The 18,558-nt window shown below is 54.8% G+C and overlaps 1 protein-coding gene across 2 annotated transcripts in view; it reads right to left on the reverse strand.

Moving 5' to 3' along the window:
* The window catches only part of ATP9A (ATPase phospholipid transporting 9A (putative)), a 104,537-nt gene that overhangs the window by 80,846 nt on the left and 5,133 nt on the right, over positions 1–18,558 (reverse strand). Inside the window, exons 1-2 of one of the 2 annotated variants that reach the window (XM_036009970.1) lie at positions 2,344–2,546; positions 1,279–1,423 (exon numbers count right to left, since the gene is read on the reverse strand). In XM_036009970.1, the coding sequence (XP_035865863.1) occupies positions 1,279–1,423; positions 2,344–2,531 (333 nt within the window). In that variant the 5' untranslated portion in view covers positions 2,532–2,546. Of the gene's footprint in view, positions 1–1,278; positions 1,424–2,343; positions 2,547–18,558 lie in introns of those variants that run through there. The other variant, XM_028524224.2, reaches the window with a different exon arrangement.

Raw genomic sequence — 18,558 nt, forward strand, 5'->3', positions numbered from 1 at the left:
AAACCTTTTTTTAAAAAAAATGTTTTTAAGAGTAAGTTTTAGTGGAAAATACTTATGCTGTAAAATTGATCCAAAAAGCAAGATGTTGAAAAAAAGATTTAAAAAATTTTAAAGCAAGATAAACTGTCATTTCCATCATACGATCTCATGCCGCAAAATATACACACACAGCGAAGAATCCCACCCTGCGTGGCAGGTGGGCTCCGGCAGCTTAGACTGTTCCTGGGACCCCTGGCAGGGAGACTGACACCACGAGACTCGGCCACTGGGCAATGAGCGAAAATGACGTGTCTCTCCAAGGCTAGGGCCGTTGAGAGCCGTGGTGCCACCACCTGCTCCTGCCCGGTCCCAGGGACCTTCGTGGCCTGCATTCCAGAAGGCGAGGCTGCCAGGTGGAAGAAAGTGGCCCAGTGTGCATCGGAATGTCCAGGAACGAGAAATACACTTTTTCTTGACTTACGACCCTGAGATTTGTGTGGAAGGGTAAGGAGGGTTGAGACAGCTTAGCAATGACTATAGTCAAATCATCCTTAAACGAAACAAACCAACATTAAATTGACCTTGGACTACAGTGTATCGGATTTCTGCATGATCTCTGAAGAAATCACACATAGTAACTTTTTTTGTTTTCCTTTCCAGCTGTGAGACTGGTTGCTCCTGCTGCTTCCAAGGTCAATCAGAGTGTGTGGAGGCCGTGTGGGTCAAACAGGTGTTTAATCCACATGTCCGGGGGGAAGGCTTGAGGAGCACACGTCTGTGGATCTGTGTTAAGTTCGTGTGAAAATGCCCTGACTCCAGAGTAACATACCAAGCAAAACGGAAGCGCTGATTAGCAAAAATGTTAACAGGAATTCTTTCTCTGATAGTAAGATTAAAATGTACCTTTCCAAACTTCCTTTGTACTCTCATCCTCCAACTTTCCTGTGGCTAAATATGTGTTTCGTGATGATGGGGGAGAGGTTTAAACACTGCTGAAGTTTCTGGTGCTTTGGCTTATAGTGCTAGGTTCCCATGATATCATCTTCTTCCTTACATACAACACACCACGTGCATGGAAGTTGCGCTGAGCGGGTAGGCTCACAGCCGGACGGACAGACAGGAGGCAGCCACCTCCAGGTGCTGAGGGCCAGGGAAGATGGACAGCCAGTGGTTGAGGTGACAACGACAGAGTGTATACACACAGTCTGCCCCGGGGACCTCAGTCTCCCGGGACTGGCATCATGGCCTACATCCGGCATGGGAAGGAAAAAAACGGGGGTGGTCCCTGCCTGTACGTACCCCAGGAAGAAAGGTGAAGAAGTTGTACTTCTGATTGTTGATGACATTTCGGGGGTACCTCTGGTCCCTCTTCTCGGGGTGCCCCAACCAGACCGTGCGGGGCCTGGGCTCCCCTCCGCCACAGCATCTCAGCCACTCACAGCACCTGTGGGAAAGACAGGCCCCCCACGGTCAAGGCCACGCCCACCGGTGAAGCCACGCCCACGCCTGCCCACCTCCTCGGAATGTTTTCAAGCGCCTTCCCTGGGCTGGCCTGCAGCCACATCTGGGTGCATCCTTCAGGGAGGGGGAAACTGAGCTGAGGCTCCTAGGAAACCGTGTTCCAAATCAAAGATGCTTTGTGTCCAAGCCCAAGTGATATTTATTTCAAAACACAGAATTCACTTTTTTACTGGGAAGATTGTTACTACTTTTACATTTTATAGATGAGAGAGAGGAAAGCTCTGGGAGGCTGGATAAAGCACCCAGCTTTGCAGAGACGTGAGAAACAGCCGGGTCTGGCCTCAAACCACGCCCGTCTTGTTTGAAACCTGGTTTCTTTCCAGCACCCACGCCCGCCGTCAAGGTTGCTGGTTACACCAACATTACCGGGTATAGGAGGAGGGGAAGGATCTCCTTTCGGCCCGGCTCTCCTCTTAGCCATCCGGAAAGGCAGTGACTCAGGGCCCTGCGTGGCCTGCAGCTGCGCCGGCGGCAGCTGCAGGCAGACAGTTGCCCCCTGAGTGCCTCCACCCCCCTGGCTGCCCCGAGAGAGGGCAGCTCATTAGCTGCCAGGTCACCTGTGCACAAGGTAAGGGAACACCTGGGAACGTGGTCTGTTCTGGCAGCACAAAGCCACTCTGAGGCCCGCCCCCCACCCTCCCCAAGAAAAAGGCAGCCTGTCCTTCCGGAGAGCCCACGGCCAAGGCGTGTGGAGAGTTAGTTACACGCCCTCGCGGGCACTGCAGTGGAAACACTCCACGGTCACCTCCGGGCCCCGCACAGACAGGCTGGCAGGAGGCACCCAGTCCTGCCAGCCCCTGGAGGCACTGCCAGCCGCAGCGAAGCCAACCCGATGAGACTCACATAATCACTTGTCCGCCGACACCCTCCCTTCTCCCCTCGTCCTGCAGGCCCAGCAGGCCCCGGCGGGGTGCTGGGGTGCTGGGGTGCTGGGGTCCAGGGCGGAGCAAACACAGTCCCTGGGACTCAGAACTCTTGAGGTTAGCCAGCCAGCAGCAGCGAGCAGCCTGCCTGATGCTCAAAATTTCCATGATGAAACACAATCCTGCTTCTTAAAAATAACATCCTCCTTCCAGTAAACGGGTGCTCGGGCGGGGCGGGGCTCCGATAAGGACAGATTTCGCTTCTAGTAATTCATCCGCATCGTGGGCACCCTTCTAGGTTGTCCAAAGGCCAGAGACACACAGAGGCCTCAGGGGGTCCACCCCCATTCCTGCCCTTGGGTGTGAATTACCCGCGCTGGCCACCAGCGGACACGGTAAGTGTGGAATGAGGGAGGGAGGGAGGGAAAGGGTGGGTTCATTTGGTGGGAAGCACATCCTTCTAATAGCAGAGAACTTCTAGAACAGGGGTGTCCAACCTGCGGCCCGGGGGCCATATGCAAGCCAGGATGGCTCTGAATGTGGCCCAACCCAAAATCATAAATTCACTTAAAACATTATGAGATTTTGTGTGTGCGTGATTACGTGTCACAATGTATTTAACATGTGGCCCAAGACAACTCTTCTTCTTCCAGTGTGGCACAGAGATGCCAGAAGGTCGGCTGCCCCTGCAGAAGGTCAGGACTGACTGCTCCGTGAACCGGAAGTTCTCTCCCGTCCTGCAACGGTGCCCTGATGGGTCCCGGGGTTGTCTGTTTCCAATGAAAGCTAAAGAATGAAATTCAGAGGACCGCATTCTGACCGGCTGACGGTTCCTGTAAGCTCTGTCTGCCCCGTTTCAGCACCAGGCTCCACCCACCAAGCGGCCAGGTGAGACGGCTGTGACTTGGTTTGCAGGTGTGTGTGCACGTCTGCCCAGTGCAGGAGCCCGCTCAGTGCGGCCTGCGCTGTGGTGGCCAGAGACTGGACACAGACCTGACCGTCCATCAAACCGGGCTGGTCAAATAAACCGGGAATGCCCACCAAAGAGAATTCCCGACAGCCTCTGAAGATTGAGACAGCGAGCTGTACCCACCAAGTGGCCTTCGTGCAAAACATGCGACGTCGAAAAGCCAGGAGCTGACAGGTGTGTCCAGGATGCTATTCTCTGCATGGAAGCCAGAGCACACGTGTGCTGACACGTGCTTCCACATGCAGAAAAGCTCCATGATGGTCTGCCCATTCCCTGCCCTGTCTTAGGAATCAATAAATCTGTTTTGCTTTATTTTACTTCCCTCAAGTCAACGTTAGCTGGGTATCTGTTCACCACTACCCCAAACCTCCCATCTGACAGTCCCGCCTGCCACATGCCTGGACCCTCCTTAAAGGTGCATCCCGGGCCTGGCCGGTGTGGCTCAGTGGATTGAGCACCAGCTGCAAACCAAAGGGTCGCTGGTTCAATTCCCAGTCAGGGCACATGCCTGGGTTGCAGTATGCGGTGTATGAGAGGCAACGACACATTAATATTTGTCTCCCTTTCATGGTCTGGGTAAATCCCTCCCACTGATCACTGGGTGAGGGGGGCAAAGGGGGAAAAATTGGGACAACTGTCATAGCATAATCAATAAAATATAATTTTAAAAAAAGAAGATGCATTCATACTGGATCTGTGTGTCTGCAGTTCTAACCAACCTCATAGACCCCGCACACTTCCATCCTGACGGCTCCATGCTGCCTCCCTGAGAGCTGAGCCGTCCCACACTGTGGCTGCAAGGGCACACAGCCATTGGCCCTTTCAATTAGTTAAAATCAGAGAGCTCAGTGCCTCACCCTCACTAGGCACATTTCCTGTGCCCCACAGCCCCACGTGGCCCGTGGCTACGGTCCGGACTGTGCAGGTGCCGGATGCTGCAGCGTGACAGAAAGTTCTAGTGGATGATGCGGCTTTACAGCATCGCTTTCGAGACACCTCCTTCCAGCCTGAGCCTTGCACCGACGTCAGTGCCCAAGAAGACACACAAGGACACTAAGTAAGCGGACCGCACGACTAAAGGACATTTCCGAAGCAGTTTCCCAGACTTCGGCCATTTTCATGCACACCTGGGATTTCTGTGATTTGCATACCTGACATCAGGGGTCTGCAGTCAGGGGGGAGGGTTAGCCCTGAGGTGTGGAAGGCAGAGGAGGCCGGGCTGCTGCTGCTAAGCATCCTCCGAGGCGCAGGCCAGCCCCCACAGCCGGGAATGATCCAGAGCCAAACGCCAGCAGTGCCCGGGTCGGGTCGAGAGCTCCATTTACATAAACTTATTTTAAAAGGCACCTTCACATCAGTGTCATAAATGGAAAACCAGCATTGCTTGTCACGCACAGAAGGCAGATATCAAACTCAATGCAGTAAAAAGCCAACGACCCCCCCACCCCTGAATTCCCACCAGACGCAGTGGCTGTGAGCCTGGCATGGGCGCCTGCCAGCGGCTTCCCCTTCCTGTGCCGGAAAGACACGAGCATGCATCTGCTGTTAAAAAGCGGGCCGGGACAGGGCTGGGAATACCCAGTGTCAGGAACACTGGGTAAGGCAGTGAGTGTCTCCGTGCGGTTCCGTTCCTGTCCCCAAGTTACTCTGACTTTCTCACTGCAGCACCGACAAACGCCACCTGCCCGTGTCCAGGCAACGGATGTCCTGTGGCTGCAGCCTTGGGCTCAGTGGCAGATTCACAACGGACTGAGTGTGCCCCCACCTGCCCAAACAGAGGAGGTCGCAGCCGGGCCCCTTCTCAACTTCCGGATTTATAACCTGCAAACCTCTTCCCCTCGTGGCTGCTGCCACACCCCATCTGGCTAGTGGGTGGACTTCAGGCCCCCCGCCCCCACTCCAAGGTCTGGGGGGAGGTGCCCAGCGCTGTGTTCTGACAGCTGTCACCGGGGATTATGGATTACGACTGCTGCTTCTTAACCCCAAACTGAGCTGTCTGTCACTGGCCAGGACAAAGTAACTCCTATGCTGCCTTCTGGGCAGGCTGGGGAGATGGGCCGCAGGACAGCGTCCCTGAGGGGGAGAAATGAATGGAGAGGCTGACAAAGAAGTAACAAGCGGGGAGCCACCGATTCGAAACAGCAGGACCGCGTGGCCAGAGCCAGAAACACGGGCTTCCAAGGCACCTGCCGTGTGCCTTCCCACCCTCTGTACCCCCACCGTCCCTCTTGTGAAAAGATGATAGTAAGACCGGCCTTGCTGAGTGACTACGAGGATGAATGATTTGTACAGAAAAGACATAGGACAGTGCCTAGCACATAATAGGCACTCAGTTAAAAGTAGATAGTAGTAGTAGCCCTGGCTGGCATAGCTCAGTGGATTGAGCTCGGGCTGTGAACCAAAGCACCGCAGGTTCGATTCCCAGTCAGGGCACATGCCTGGGTTGCAGGTCACGGCCCCCAGCAACGGCACATTGATGTTCTCTCTCTCTCTTTCGTCCTCCCTTCCCTCTCTAAAAATAAATAAATAAAATCTTAAAAAATAGTAGATATAGTATTTTTCAAGTTATTTTTCTAGATTTAAAAAATGAAACAGTTTTGCCACCTGTTCATAGCAACAGCTATTCACATAGGTTAAGATGTCAGGCTAGAAATAACTTTGTTTGCACTGCGATCAGCTTAGACCATTTAAACGAAGAAAACCCCAAGTAGATTCTCTTACGACGCGACTCTAACACACGCGCAAAGGTTACGAGGGCTGACCTGCAGCAGTTGCGCTCAGTCTGGGTGAAAGCAAGGGACGAGCAAACGCAGCAGGAGGAAGTGCCAAGGCAGCGGTGTGTCTGGGAAAGGTAACTCCTGGAACAAGGCGTGAGCCTCCACAGACGTGATCACCTCCGCTCTCGGAGACACGGCCTCCGGCAGGTGCTCTGTCAATATTTGCTGGTTTACCTGCTACGGGACGCACCCACCTTTCCGGAAGCCAGGCTCCGGGAAGCGATGGTCTCAGGGTTGACACTGGGAAGATTCGGGAAGAATGTACAGATAAACTGAGAGCAGTCTGAAGGAAAATAGTCTATGGCATGTGGAGGAGGGGGGAGGAGGGGGAATCTACCCCAGGGACACCTGGCAATGTCCAGAGGGCTGTCTGGCTGGCACCACGGCAGGTGCAGGAAAGGTGCAGCTGGCATCGAGTGGGCAGAGGCCAGGGATGGTGCTGAATACCCACTGCACACAGGACAGCCCCGCACAGAGCAAGCGTGTAAGAACCAGGTCCAGAGCAGCGCCCCTGCCCCCCCCCTCGCCCCCCCCCCACATTTCTGCGGTGATGGAACCGGTCTGTATCTGCATTGTCCGAGCAGCCAGTTAGCCACTGAGACCACTGAGTCCCCAAGATGTAAAATGGAAATGTTATTCTACCGGTTTAATTATTCTGAGTAGCCGCGTGCAGCGCTGGCCGGGCTGCTCAGTCAGTCAGAGCATCGTCCCAATACGTCAGAGTTGCAGGTTTGGTCCCCGGCCAGGGCACAAACTAGAATCAACCAGTGAGTGCATCAATAAGTGGAACAACAAATCTCTCTCTCTCCTTCTCTCTCTCTCTCTCAAATCAATAAGTAGAAAATAAACAAATGGCCCCCGTGTATCTATCTAGTGGTTGCTGAACTGGACCGCACGTCCAGAAGGATGGAACCCAAATTGTCAGGCACGGGCACCTGAGCGGGCACCTGGGCGGGGTGGGAAGGAGAGAGGGGTGCTGGAAGAAGTAGAAGGGAGGCACAAAAAGAAACTTTTACTCTGCTCTAAAAACATCTTAGTGGCTGGACTGTGTTTTTTTAACTAGGAGAATGCAGAATCTCAAGTCAGAATGCAAAGAGAGAAGCGAGCACACTGGCCTCTAACCATATCTCGGGCCACAGGAGCAATGAGACCGTATCCGTGAACAAAGTCAATGTGGCCGTTTCTCTTTAAATGCAGAGCTCAGCTCCTGACCTCCTGAAGGGACGCGTCCTCCACAAATACCGGGACTGGCAAGCGACAGGAAATTCACGGGGATGCTCCCAGCAGCAGTGAGAGAGAGGGAGCACGACCTGGAAATGCCCACGCGTGCACTGGGGAGGGACGCCCGGCGGCAGGAAAAGAATGAGGTCACATACAGGCAGGTCAAGATGCAAGCGGCTAAGTGGGATGAGAAACCATAAAGCGAAAGATATGCAGTGTATTATGCTATAGCTTCATAAAACCTATGTGCTAATATAGGTAAGTCTGGGGTACAAACGCTAGGAAACCAAGACACACACCCCCACCGGCATTTCTGGGTCTCCTGGGGGAAGGACAGGCGCGGGTGGTGGTAGGAACTGCCCGACTTCCCCTGCCTCACAACTTCCCCTACTGGCCTCTTTCTGCCCAGCAGCCGACAGGCCTCCCACCACGTCCCGCCCCCACTGTGATTCCATAATTACAGACTCCGGTGCAGGCCTCTTCCCCTCACTGCCCAGGTCCTCCCTGACCGGGCCACCGATGGCAGCCAAGGCAGGTGAGCTCCAGAACTCTGGTGCTCAGGTCTTGCCCCGCTGGTCCATGCCTCTCCCACTCCCAGCCCCTTGCACGATGCATGATGCACGATGCATGATGCACGATGCATGCACACCACACCTCTGACGGCCAGCCCATCCCCCACCGACTCACCCGTCAAAACCCAACTCTCTGTTCTTCGCCAGAGGAGAGGAAGGGGTGCTTGCACTGTGCTCGTCCCTTCGCTCCAGACAAGGACGGGCAGGCCTGCAGCGACAGACGCCTAGCCAGCATCGCAGAAGGAACGAGCAGAAACCAGCTCGGGGTCTGGTGGGCCGGAGTACCACGTGGGAAGGAAGTGGCGGCCCCCACCCCACCCCGCCCCGCCCCATCCCTGGCGAGATGTGTTCCTGTGCTAGTCCGGCAGGACCGACCACCCGATTTGTCGAGACACAGCAGAACCACGGGCTCTGACGCGCCAACGCTCCGTGAGTGGCGACTGATCCAACTTTTAAAGGTAATGCAAAACCGAACCCACGCTGAGGTATCATCGCTTTCTATTTCGGACGATGACCTCGATCAAAGAGCCTGACACCTGTGTGGGCCGGGGTGGCAGACACACAGTCACGGCTGGGAGGGGCCTGCATCGGCGTCCCCAGGAGGGCGGGCGCCCTGGTGATGGGGATCGAAACCACAGATGAGCGTTCACGACGCCCCTTTGCCTGCTCCCGTATGTCCCAACGGGGACACAAAGACTCACGACCAGGGTCGCTCACTGTTACCTTGCTGGCAGCACAAAGCCACTAGAAATAACCCACGTGTCCGTCGGTGGCAGGCTGGCTGAATGAAGCGTGGTGTATCTACTCCACAGAACCCTATAAAACCACTGAAAAGCGGGGGGGGGGAAGCTTTTTATGTCTTGAAGTGGAACGAGTCCGGGGAATATTATTAAGTAAAGAAAAATCATGCTGTCCTCTGTAAGGTGTATTAACAATTGAATAAAAAAGGGATAAATCTATGTGTGTGTCGGGAGGGGAGGGGAGGGGAGGGGAGGGAAGAGGGAAGGGGAGGGAAGAGGGAAGGGAAGGGGAGAGGGAAGGGAAGGGGAGAGGGAAGGGAAGGGAAAAAAGAAAAATAATTCGTGAGCTTTTTAAAAAAACAAATGCTTTAAAGCTCTCTGGAATGACCTGAACAGTGGTGGCCTCAGGGCAGCACAGGGCACCTGAGCGGGGAGGTGGAAGGGAGGTTGCGTTCTCCATGTGTGCGCTTCTGCACCTTTGAAACACCGAACCACGTGACACTACACAGCTCTGCGGATCAAACATTCCCACTTAGACGCAGAACAACACCCCGACCTGCCCTGCCACCCAAATGGCACACGGCTCTGAGTGTGCAGCCTGGAACCTCAGCCGTGAGCGCGTGGGCTAGACACCAGACACTGCTCACCACTCCCACCCCCACCCCAGGCCTGTATACAGAAGGTGCTCATTCACTCCGTGCAGGCTGACGACTCTCTCCTGCCCCAGGCGCCCAGCACTCACGGGCCCTCCGCCTCACCCGGTGCACTAGCAGTCGATGTAGGTCATCCACGCACAGGTTCTAACAGGCCTGGTGCCAGAGCACCCAGCGTGTGCCAGTGGCCCACAAAACGCCAGAGAACTGAGTGGAATTCAGTGATTACATGGAAGGCAATTCGTCAGACACCTAACAACAAGCAAACACATCTTTGGCCCTGGCTGGGGCGGCTCAGTGGATTGAGAGCCGGCCTGAAAACCGAAAGGTCACCAGTTTGATTCCCAGTCAGGGCACATGCCTGGGTTGCATCCAGGTCCATGGCTGGGATATTTGGGAGGCAACGGACTGAAGTTTCTCTTACACATGGATGTTTCTTCCCCTCTCTTTCTCCCTCCCTTCCCCTCTCTCTAAAACAAAATATTTTTTTCAAAAAAACTAAAATTTTAAAAATCCTCTTTATCAGAAATTTGAGGGTTTTTTTTAAAGATTTTGTTTATTTTTAGAGAAGGAGGAAGGGAGGGAGAAAGAGAGGGAGAGAAACATGTGCGGTTGCCTCTCGTGTGCCCCTCACTGGGGACCTAGCCCACAACCCAGGCATGTGCCCTGACTAGGAACCGAACCAGCGACTCTTTGGTTCACAGGCCAGCACTCAATCCACTGAGCCACACCAACTAGGGCTAAAAAAAAAAACATCTTTAAAGCACCCAGCCTGGGTCAGGGACTGTGGCGGGCTCCTCCGTGTGAATGACCCCCTCACTGCTCACCACAGCGCCACAGGTGGGTGCTCGCAGGTGGGGAAACAGCACCTCGGACTGCCCAGCAGCTGAAGGTGGGCGGAGCCTCCTGTGGGTCCAGTGCTCCGCACACAGCGTTGGGCCATACAGCCAGCAGGACGCGACAGAGCACAAACTTGATCAGAGACAGTCTTGCTTAAACCCACGTTCTCAGCCCCTCCAGGTCCTTAGCAGTCGACCCTGGCTGTGGGGAGCCACGGCTCAGTTAGTAACCCTTCCTCCTTCCCAGGCTCTGACTCCGCCCCTGTTCCCATGGAGACCTGGGCAGCAGCCACTGCCACACCGGGCCCCACCTTGGGTATGGCTTTGGCACTGAAACAGGAAGGCCAAGGGCAATTGTAGCAACACCTGTCCCTCTGGAAACAGGCAGTGCAGGTGCCGGGGGTCTGGTACAACGCCAGCTCCGGTGTGGACGGGCGCTTGCCAGGGAGCGCGGTCTGGTCCCGCCTCTTCTGATGCTGGTGCTGCCGGGTGATGCCGCCCTGGGCTCCCACCACGGTGGTGCCGCCGTCCTCCACCCTCCGCAGGGAAGCCAGACGTTGTGCTCTCCGCTCTGTTCAGTACACGCGGCTTCCATCGTGGGGAAGTGCACGTGGACTTTCCTTTTTTCACTCCACGAACGTTTGTTGAATGCTTGCAGACTGTCAAACACGCCACCATGAGGGGTCAAGTTCACCCACGACATCTACAGAGCGTTTACTGTGTCCGCTATCAAGCACAGGCCCCTCCTGCCCTCGGCCCCCACCCCCTCACTCACCCATCAACAGGAAGCCCAACTGGTGGTCGACGGAGAAAGGAAAGCCGATGTTTTTACTTCTTTCTCCTTTGTAAACTTTCCCGACCTGGTGGCCAGGCACGGGGCAGGAGCAAGATTAAATCGGCAGGCGGGCGCATCGCCCCCACCCGCCCCTGCAATGTGGGGCGAGTCAGGGTTTCACGGGGTGTAAGACGACAGAGCCCTCCCACAGACAGCGCCTGAATGCCCAGGTGCTCCATTTAACCCGGTCACCTGAGATTCTGACCTATGAAAATTCTCAAAATGTGACAGCACGTTCATGCATCAAGACAGCCTCTCGAGACGAAGTTCTAGTTTACGATGGCAAAAATGAACGGAAACCGTGTCACCTCATCGCCACTCGCCAAAAACACGGGCCGAGGGATCGTGCGCCTCTGTGTTAACAGGACGGAGGCCCTTAAATACTTCTAGCTACTGCATCTTTAAGTTTTCTATAACTGGAACCACTACTTTTTTTTGTTTTAGAAATTCTTTCTTTCCAAATAGAAAAAATATTACTTTCCTAGAGGAAAAAATAAACCTCTTGTGCCTAGGAGGCCCCTGCAGGGCCCCAGAGCTGGGAAGGACACTCCGGAATGGCTCTGAGAGGGTCAGGCCCTTCCTGGGCCACGCGGGCCCTCTCTCCCTTGACAGAGCTCCTTGTGCAGCAAACCCTGGTGCCCTGCGCTGCCAGTGCCCTCCTTTGGCCCCAAACGGCCCACTGCTACCGAGCAGGATGCTTGCAATGGGCAGAGGCGCAGCCCCCAGGAATGCCACTGCCTGGAGACGCCAGACATCTCGGTGATGCAGCAGAGGTCGCCGAGAGCCGGTAAGGGCTGAAACGGGCAGCTCCGGCCAAATGGCAAATCTGCGATCGATCTGAGATCTGTAATGCAAACCTGGAGACACGATGCTGCTGTGGCTAGTTTCTTAAAGAAACAGGCTAAGTGAATGAGAAAGGGGCAGGGAGAAGAGGGAAGGAGGAGGGGGAAGGACCTCCCTATTCTTTCTGGCTGTTCCACTGCTTCTCCTCCTGCTGCTGGCTCCAATGCTTGGCACCACCACCCGCACTGAAAGCCCCACCGCCGGCCCGCCCACCACCGACACCCCAGTGAATGGGGAACGCAGAGTCCCTTGGGGATCTTAATGACTCCGAATAAAACCCAGGGCCCCGGCAGCAGGCAGACCTGCCGGGAACTGGGGCTCCTGTTCTCTGTCGCCCACTCAGCTAATCCTGACGGAGCACCTGCTCCGCGCCCGTCTCCGTGCTGAGCCCTGGGGTGTGAGCGAGACAGAGGAGGGGGCTGCCTTCACGGAGCCTACTGTTTTGCAGGTGGACAGGGTGGCAACAGAAAACAAGCAAAATAACAACAATTAACGGGACTACGTCACCGGGTGAGAGGCGGCTCCTTCAGAGCGGGCGGCCTGGGAAGGCCTGGCTGAAGAAGAGCCGAGGGCACTGAGACCTGTGAGAGCAGCAGGCAGCGGCTTAAGAGAGGCGGTGTGGCCTGGGCTGGCTGGTTCTTGACCCCTCTCGGCCTCAGCTTCCTGGGGAACGGAGAAAGGGCGGGACTATGTGTCTAGGCCACAAGACAATCTGTAGTGGTGTCACCTACAAAACCACAGAGTTAAGCCCTGGCTGGTATGCTCAGTGGATTGAGTGCTGGCCTGTAAACCAAAGGATTATTGGTTCAATTCCTGGTCAGGGCACATGTCTGGGTTGCAGGCCAGGTCCCCAGTAGGGGGCGCACAGGAGGCAACCACCACTGATGTTTCTCTCTCCTTCCCTTCCCCTCTCTCTATAATAGAGAGATGATACGTCACACAGTGTCTACCTGTGGCCACAGACACAAACCACCAGGTGGGGCAAAAGCAGGTTTACAGTTGTGACTACGCAAAATACAGTTATTAGTCATTAGTTACCGGGTTAATAACTACTGCATTATTTTCCATGTGCATAACTGTGAACCTACTTCTGCCCCACCCTGTATAGTGCACATGCAACGTGGTCTGATCTTATGGACAGAACATGGACCCAGGGAAACCAGGCACGAGCTCTGGCAGAAGGAACCTCTGCTGCTGGCCATTGGGGTACAGGTTAGGGCGGGAGGGCGGGGGAGGTGGAGGAGGAGGCTCCTGCTGCTGGTGACGTGAGTGTGTTCGCTTCATGGAAATTCACTGAGCTGTGTGCACTTAGGACCTGTGCCCTTTAATGAGTGTGAATGAGTGTGAATGTGTGTGTGTACATGGGTGCCTGTGCATCATCTTTTAAAATCAGCTTATTTCAGGGGGGAAAAACCCACCAGGTGGGACAAGGGGTCTCCCCTGTTTACTCCCTGGTCCTCCGATTTACCTGAACACCGTAGTCATTCCTGGTCTGAGAGCCTCTAATTGGCTTTGATTTGAGGGCGTATAAAAATGAGGAGAGAAGATGGCGTGGATGAAGTTCTCCAGTTTTACATTTTATTTGGATTTTTATGGAGACTGTACAAATACTAAAAAGCATTCAGATTCAAATGATTTCCTCTTACGGGGTGAGGACAGACGTCTGAGCAATAGATGCTCCGCCTTTTCTCCCCCCACCCGCACAGCGTGCCGCATTCAGAGAGGGTGAGAGAGGAAATACGGACCGCTACGGAACTCTGAAAACTGACACCACGTGTCTGAAGAATGGACAGTTACTAGGATAATTTGAAGTTTCTAGAATTTTCCTCTGGCATGTCATTTCTGCTACTAATCAGCCTTCACGAGGAACAATGGAATACACACACACGTCCTTCCAAGTCACAGAAGCCTGGAAAGACCCCTGGACAGAAATCACGGGCTCCCGCCCTGGCTGGCGTAGCTCAGTGGATTGAGCGCGGGCTGTGAACCAAAGCATCGCAGGTTCGATTCCCAGTCAGGGCACATGCCTGGGTTGCAGGCCATGACCCCCAGCAATTGCACATTGATGTTTCTCTCTCTCTCTCTTTCTCCCTCCCTTCCCTCTCTAAAATTAAATAAATAAAATCTTAAAAAAAAAATCACCTGCTCCGCATGGAGAGTTTGGAAAACCTCCAAACTAGGAGAGGGCATTGAGACAGGTTGGAAATGCATTCTGCTGCCTAAGTTCAAAATAAAAGAGTCTCCCCACCCACCCACCCTGCAGAGCACACGGTGAGAGTCTTAGGTCACCGGGGGTGGGGCACAGCCCACGCGACTGGGCAGCACGCCCACAGAGAGCTCTTGAGGCTGGACTGTCAGAAGAACACCGAAGAACTCGTCAACATCAGTTGGAAACAAAGGTTTATTAGCACTCCCGAGAGATACACCACACCGGCCAACACAGCCACCAACGAGACGCTTTTTCGGCATCAGCCTCCTAGGGCGGCCGTGATGAAGCCGCATGGACGGGCATTATTTCCACGGCACAGGTCTGGGGGTCCAAGCGCCAGGTGTCGGCGGGCCTGGGCGGTCCTGAGGCCTGTCCCCTTGGCTCGCAGACCTCACTGTGTCCCCAGGTGGCCTTGCCTTCGTCTCCTCTTTTCAGAAGGACACCAGGAAGACGGAATCCGGGGTTGCTCCAACGTCACCTTTCCTTCAAAGGCTCTCTCTCCAAACACGGCCACGTTCTGGGGGGCTGGGGGTCAGCTCTCCAATGTACAGCTTTGGGGAGGGGGCTCAAGTCGGCCCACGACCCGTCCCAAATGTTCCCTGCCCACAGCTCGAGGATTCCTTAGTTCTTAAATCAGCAGGCTGACCTCAGAGCTGAGAACACTCACCCAAGCGTGGTTTCTCGTCCAACAGGTTTTCCTTTTTCCTTCTTCTTCTTCTTTTTTTTTTTTTTTTTTTTTTATTAAAGATGAGATGAGTCACCTCATACAGGTGATACGGGGCCCAGCCACTCAGGGCGCATTCCTGCCATTGGTCCAGAGGTTCCTAAAGGTGCAGCCCTGTCCCCTCCCCTGCTCAGGGGACACCTGGTCTGGAGACGTCTGTAGTTGTCGCGCCCGGGGGGAGGGTGCTCCTGGCACCCAGTGGGTGGAGGCAGGGAAGGCTCGGGACAGCAGACCAAGGACAGGACGGCCCCGCTGAACAGAGAACAACCAGACCCGAAGTGTCCACAATGCCAAGGCCAAGTCTGACCTCACCTGCCTCACAGCAGACAGCCCGGCAGGGTGTGGGAGCCCCCGCCAGGCCCAGTTCGGTGGGGCGGGCGCTGAGAGCACGTCACGCGGCTGCTCCCTCGCGGAGGGCGGCCACAGGCTCGTCCCTGGCATTCCGCAAATGCCACGGAGATTCCACCAGGAGGGGGCAACAGCACCCGCCCCTTCTTTCCACAAGCCCCCTCTGACCAGGTGCCCCCCCACAGTCCCCGAGAACCGTGTAGAGGACGACAGAAACAGCGTTAAGATCCCTAGTCAACCTGGTACACTGACCATGGTTTAAAAAATCATGTTTTTCAGAAAACTTGGCACAAATAAACTTTTTAATCTCTTGGCACAACCATGTTACATTTTCAGACAGAAAGCGCTGTGTCCTAAATGTCAGGCACGACCTGGGGCCTGTTCACAAACCTCATGAACTATGAACCTCATGAACTAAAGAAAAGTAGGACTGCCTTCCTACTTTTCTTTAAGTCGATACTTGTTTTCACTTAAATGTTTCTTTTCTTAATTTTTTTATGCATTGACTTGAGAGAGACAGAGAGACACTGATTCGTTGTTCCAGTTACTGATGCATTCATTGTTTGACTCTCGTACGTGCCCTGACTAGGGATCGAACCACAACCTGGCGTAGAGGACTGTTACAGAACACACAAGGGGGGCCTGGGACGATACACTGTTACTGAAAGAAGCCCCCAGGTCTGTTATGTCCGCCACCAGAGGAAAGACATCTCTCAATGCCAGAGATTCATGAAAAGGAAAGGAAATGTTTATTTAATGCTATACAAACTTAAAGTAGTGACCTAATGTCTTCGCCAAAAAATCCTAAAATCTCTTAAAAACACCCACAAACAGACACAGTCCTTCCTTCCCCTTTTGCCCAGTCCAGAGTACCGTATCTCAGGAAAGGAAATAGAAGTCCATGGCTCAGGCAGTCCTCTGGTTCTTCCCAGTTAGTACTCCGTCTTGACTGGGAGACCTCCCTGGGTTCCTGGCACCCTCAGCTGTGTCTCCGGGATCTCTGCTAAAGCCAGGTGGTAGTTCCCCCTTCTAAAGCTGCGGGGGTCCCCACTCTGGCAAAGGCACGTGGTCCTCTCTCCCAGGGCCACGGGAGTCCCCACTCAGCCAAAACTGCATGCTTCTCTCTCTGCACAATGGCTGCAAGGGGCGCGGGGGAGGGGTCGCCACTCTGCCAAAGCCGAGTGGCAGTTCTCTGCTAAAGCCGCATGGTGATTCTCTCTCAAAGGCCTGCGGGAGTCTCCACTCTGCCAAAGCCGCATGGTTCTCTCTTCTCAATAGCTGTGATCCTCTTGCACTGCCACAGCCGCATGGTTCTCCTCCCCAGTGGCTGCCGCGTCTGGGTTTAAATCCCCGCGGCCAGTCTTCCTCTGCAGCCCCATTTCCGACTCCTCCCACACTCGGCCTCACATGCCAGCATTCATATCCTTCCAGCTTCACTGGGCTGCCATCATGAGTCTAGGCAGGTGTGGCCCCATGTCATGGAGCCGATCATCTCCAAGCTCCCACGCAGGTGCTGTAACTCGGGGGACCTGCCCACCAGTCACATCTTGGGTGGGAGGTCCCTTTCCATCCCCCTGGCCTAGAGCATGGCCATAGCTTTTTAGCATATCTAAGTGACCAGCCAAAGGCTATAGGTATGTTAAATGACCACGCCATGGGTGAGCTGCAAAGCTGCCCTGCATGTTCTTGCTCTGTGTGCCCCTTCCCCCAACTCACACCTGTGGGGGAAGGGGTGAAGACATCTTAAAAATCTCCTGGACACCTTGAGTTCTGGACCCCATTTCAAATGCCCATTTGGGGTCCCCCCTCTTGGCTGCACCCTGTAACAGGACGACACTCCAATGGACTGAACTCCACGACCAGGGCTTCACTCAAAAGTATCTTAGGCGGAAACTTCCGATCAGTAGCGCAAAGAGAAAACAAGTATCACTTGGGACGAACAGCAGGAACCACGAAAACAACTGCTAACCTTTCCACCTCCCGCCCAGGGATCTGTGGAGAGACGTCCCACAGGCCAGCCTTCGAATTCCTGCCACGACCTCTCAAAACACACCAAGGAAGGAAAGCAGACCTCGCTTGAGAAATCAACCCCACCCCACCTCCAGGTAGAAGTCACCGCCGGAAAACCTCACAACCAGCTTTTCCTTTCTAAGTTGAACCTAAGTTCACTCACTGTCGGGAGTGAAGCTCGGGGGAACTTTGTGCCCATTTCCAAAGCTGGCCGTAAAGTGATGAAACGACTTGCGCCATTTGCATCTGGGTTAAAGACAGTACAAGGACGTTCTGAAAAGTCACCGGCAAAAATCCGGGCTGACCGCTCTGGAGGGAGGGGTGGAGGGATTGGACAAAACAGAGAGAAAGAGAGAGAGAGGGAGAGAGGGAGGGGGGAGGGAAGGGGAGAGAGAGCACGAGCGCTCATGGGCACGGACTGAACAGGGTGGTGGCCGTGGGGGAGGGGTGTGGGTGCAGGGGGAAGAGGGTACAGGAGGGATAAATGGTAATGGAAAAACAGGATAAAAAAAACATAGAAATTAAAAAAAATAAAAGTTAAAAAAAAGCCACAGGTGGATTGGTTCAATACTCCCCTCCTTCTTCCAACCCGTCGTTCAAGTCCAAGGGCCATGGCTGGGCTCTTTCCTCGGGGACACCCCGCAGGCCTGGCTCCTGCACCCACCTCGCTCCACCCTTCGGCGGCCCTGCTTGGGTTGCAACTCCACATCCCGTGGTGTCACTGCCTGTGACAGGCAGCTCGGGGCCGGGCCTCCGGCAGGGACTCTGTGACAGGAAACGATGGCACAAGTGCAGCTGGGCTGGCCGGTGGGGGATGCAGACAGCACTTCTCGATGGGCCACTCACTGCCAGGGCTCATCCCGACTGTTCTCCTCCCGGGGAGCTACGGGCTGCTCATGCCGCCGTGCGTCCGCCTCGGGCAGGGGTCTCTGCATGTCACCCTCGAGCACGACCCCCCACAGACTCCCCCCAAACACCCCCCTATCTGCTGTACACCCACCCCCACCTCCACAGTGTCGATGGAGAGACAATGAAGAAACACGCCTGTATACAGTTGATCCTCACCGTTTGTGGCTTCCGTAGGTGCAAGTTCACCTTCTGCCTCAGGTGTGTCGACTCCAAACCAGCGCCCGCCGCACCGTCTCGGTCACTCACAGACCAGTGAGCAGAGTCTACTCTGTGTCTACTTAGTGCCGCGTTTTCCCCGTTATCGTGCTTTTTGTGAGTAATGTCACTGCTCACTGGCCCCTGGCCCAGGGCTGTCTAGTGCTCCCAAGAATAAGAAGCCAGCCCTGACCGGTGGGTGTGGTTCAGTGGGTTAGGCATCATCCCGCAAAGTGAGAGGTCGCCGGTTCGATTCCCAGTCAGTGCTCGTGCCTGGGGTGCGGGTTCGGTCCCCCATCGGTCAACCTGTTTCTCTCTCACACATCCGTGTTTCTCTCCCGCTCTTTCTC

Source organism: Phyllostomus discolor, chromosome 9, assembly GCF_004126475.2.
Source record: "Phyllostomus discolor isolate MPI-MPIP mPhyDis1 chromosome 9, mPhyDis1.pri.v3, whole genome shotgun sequence".
NCBI lineage: Eukaryota > Metazoa > Chordata > Mammalia > Chiroptera > Phyllostomidae > Phyllostomus > Phyllostomus discolor.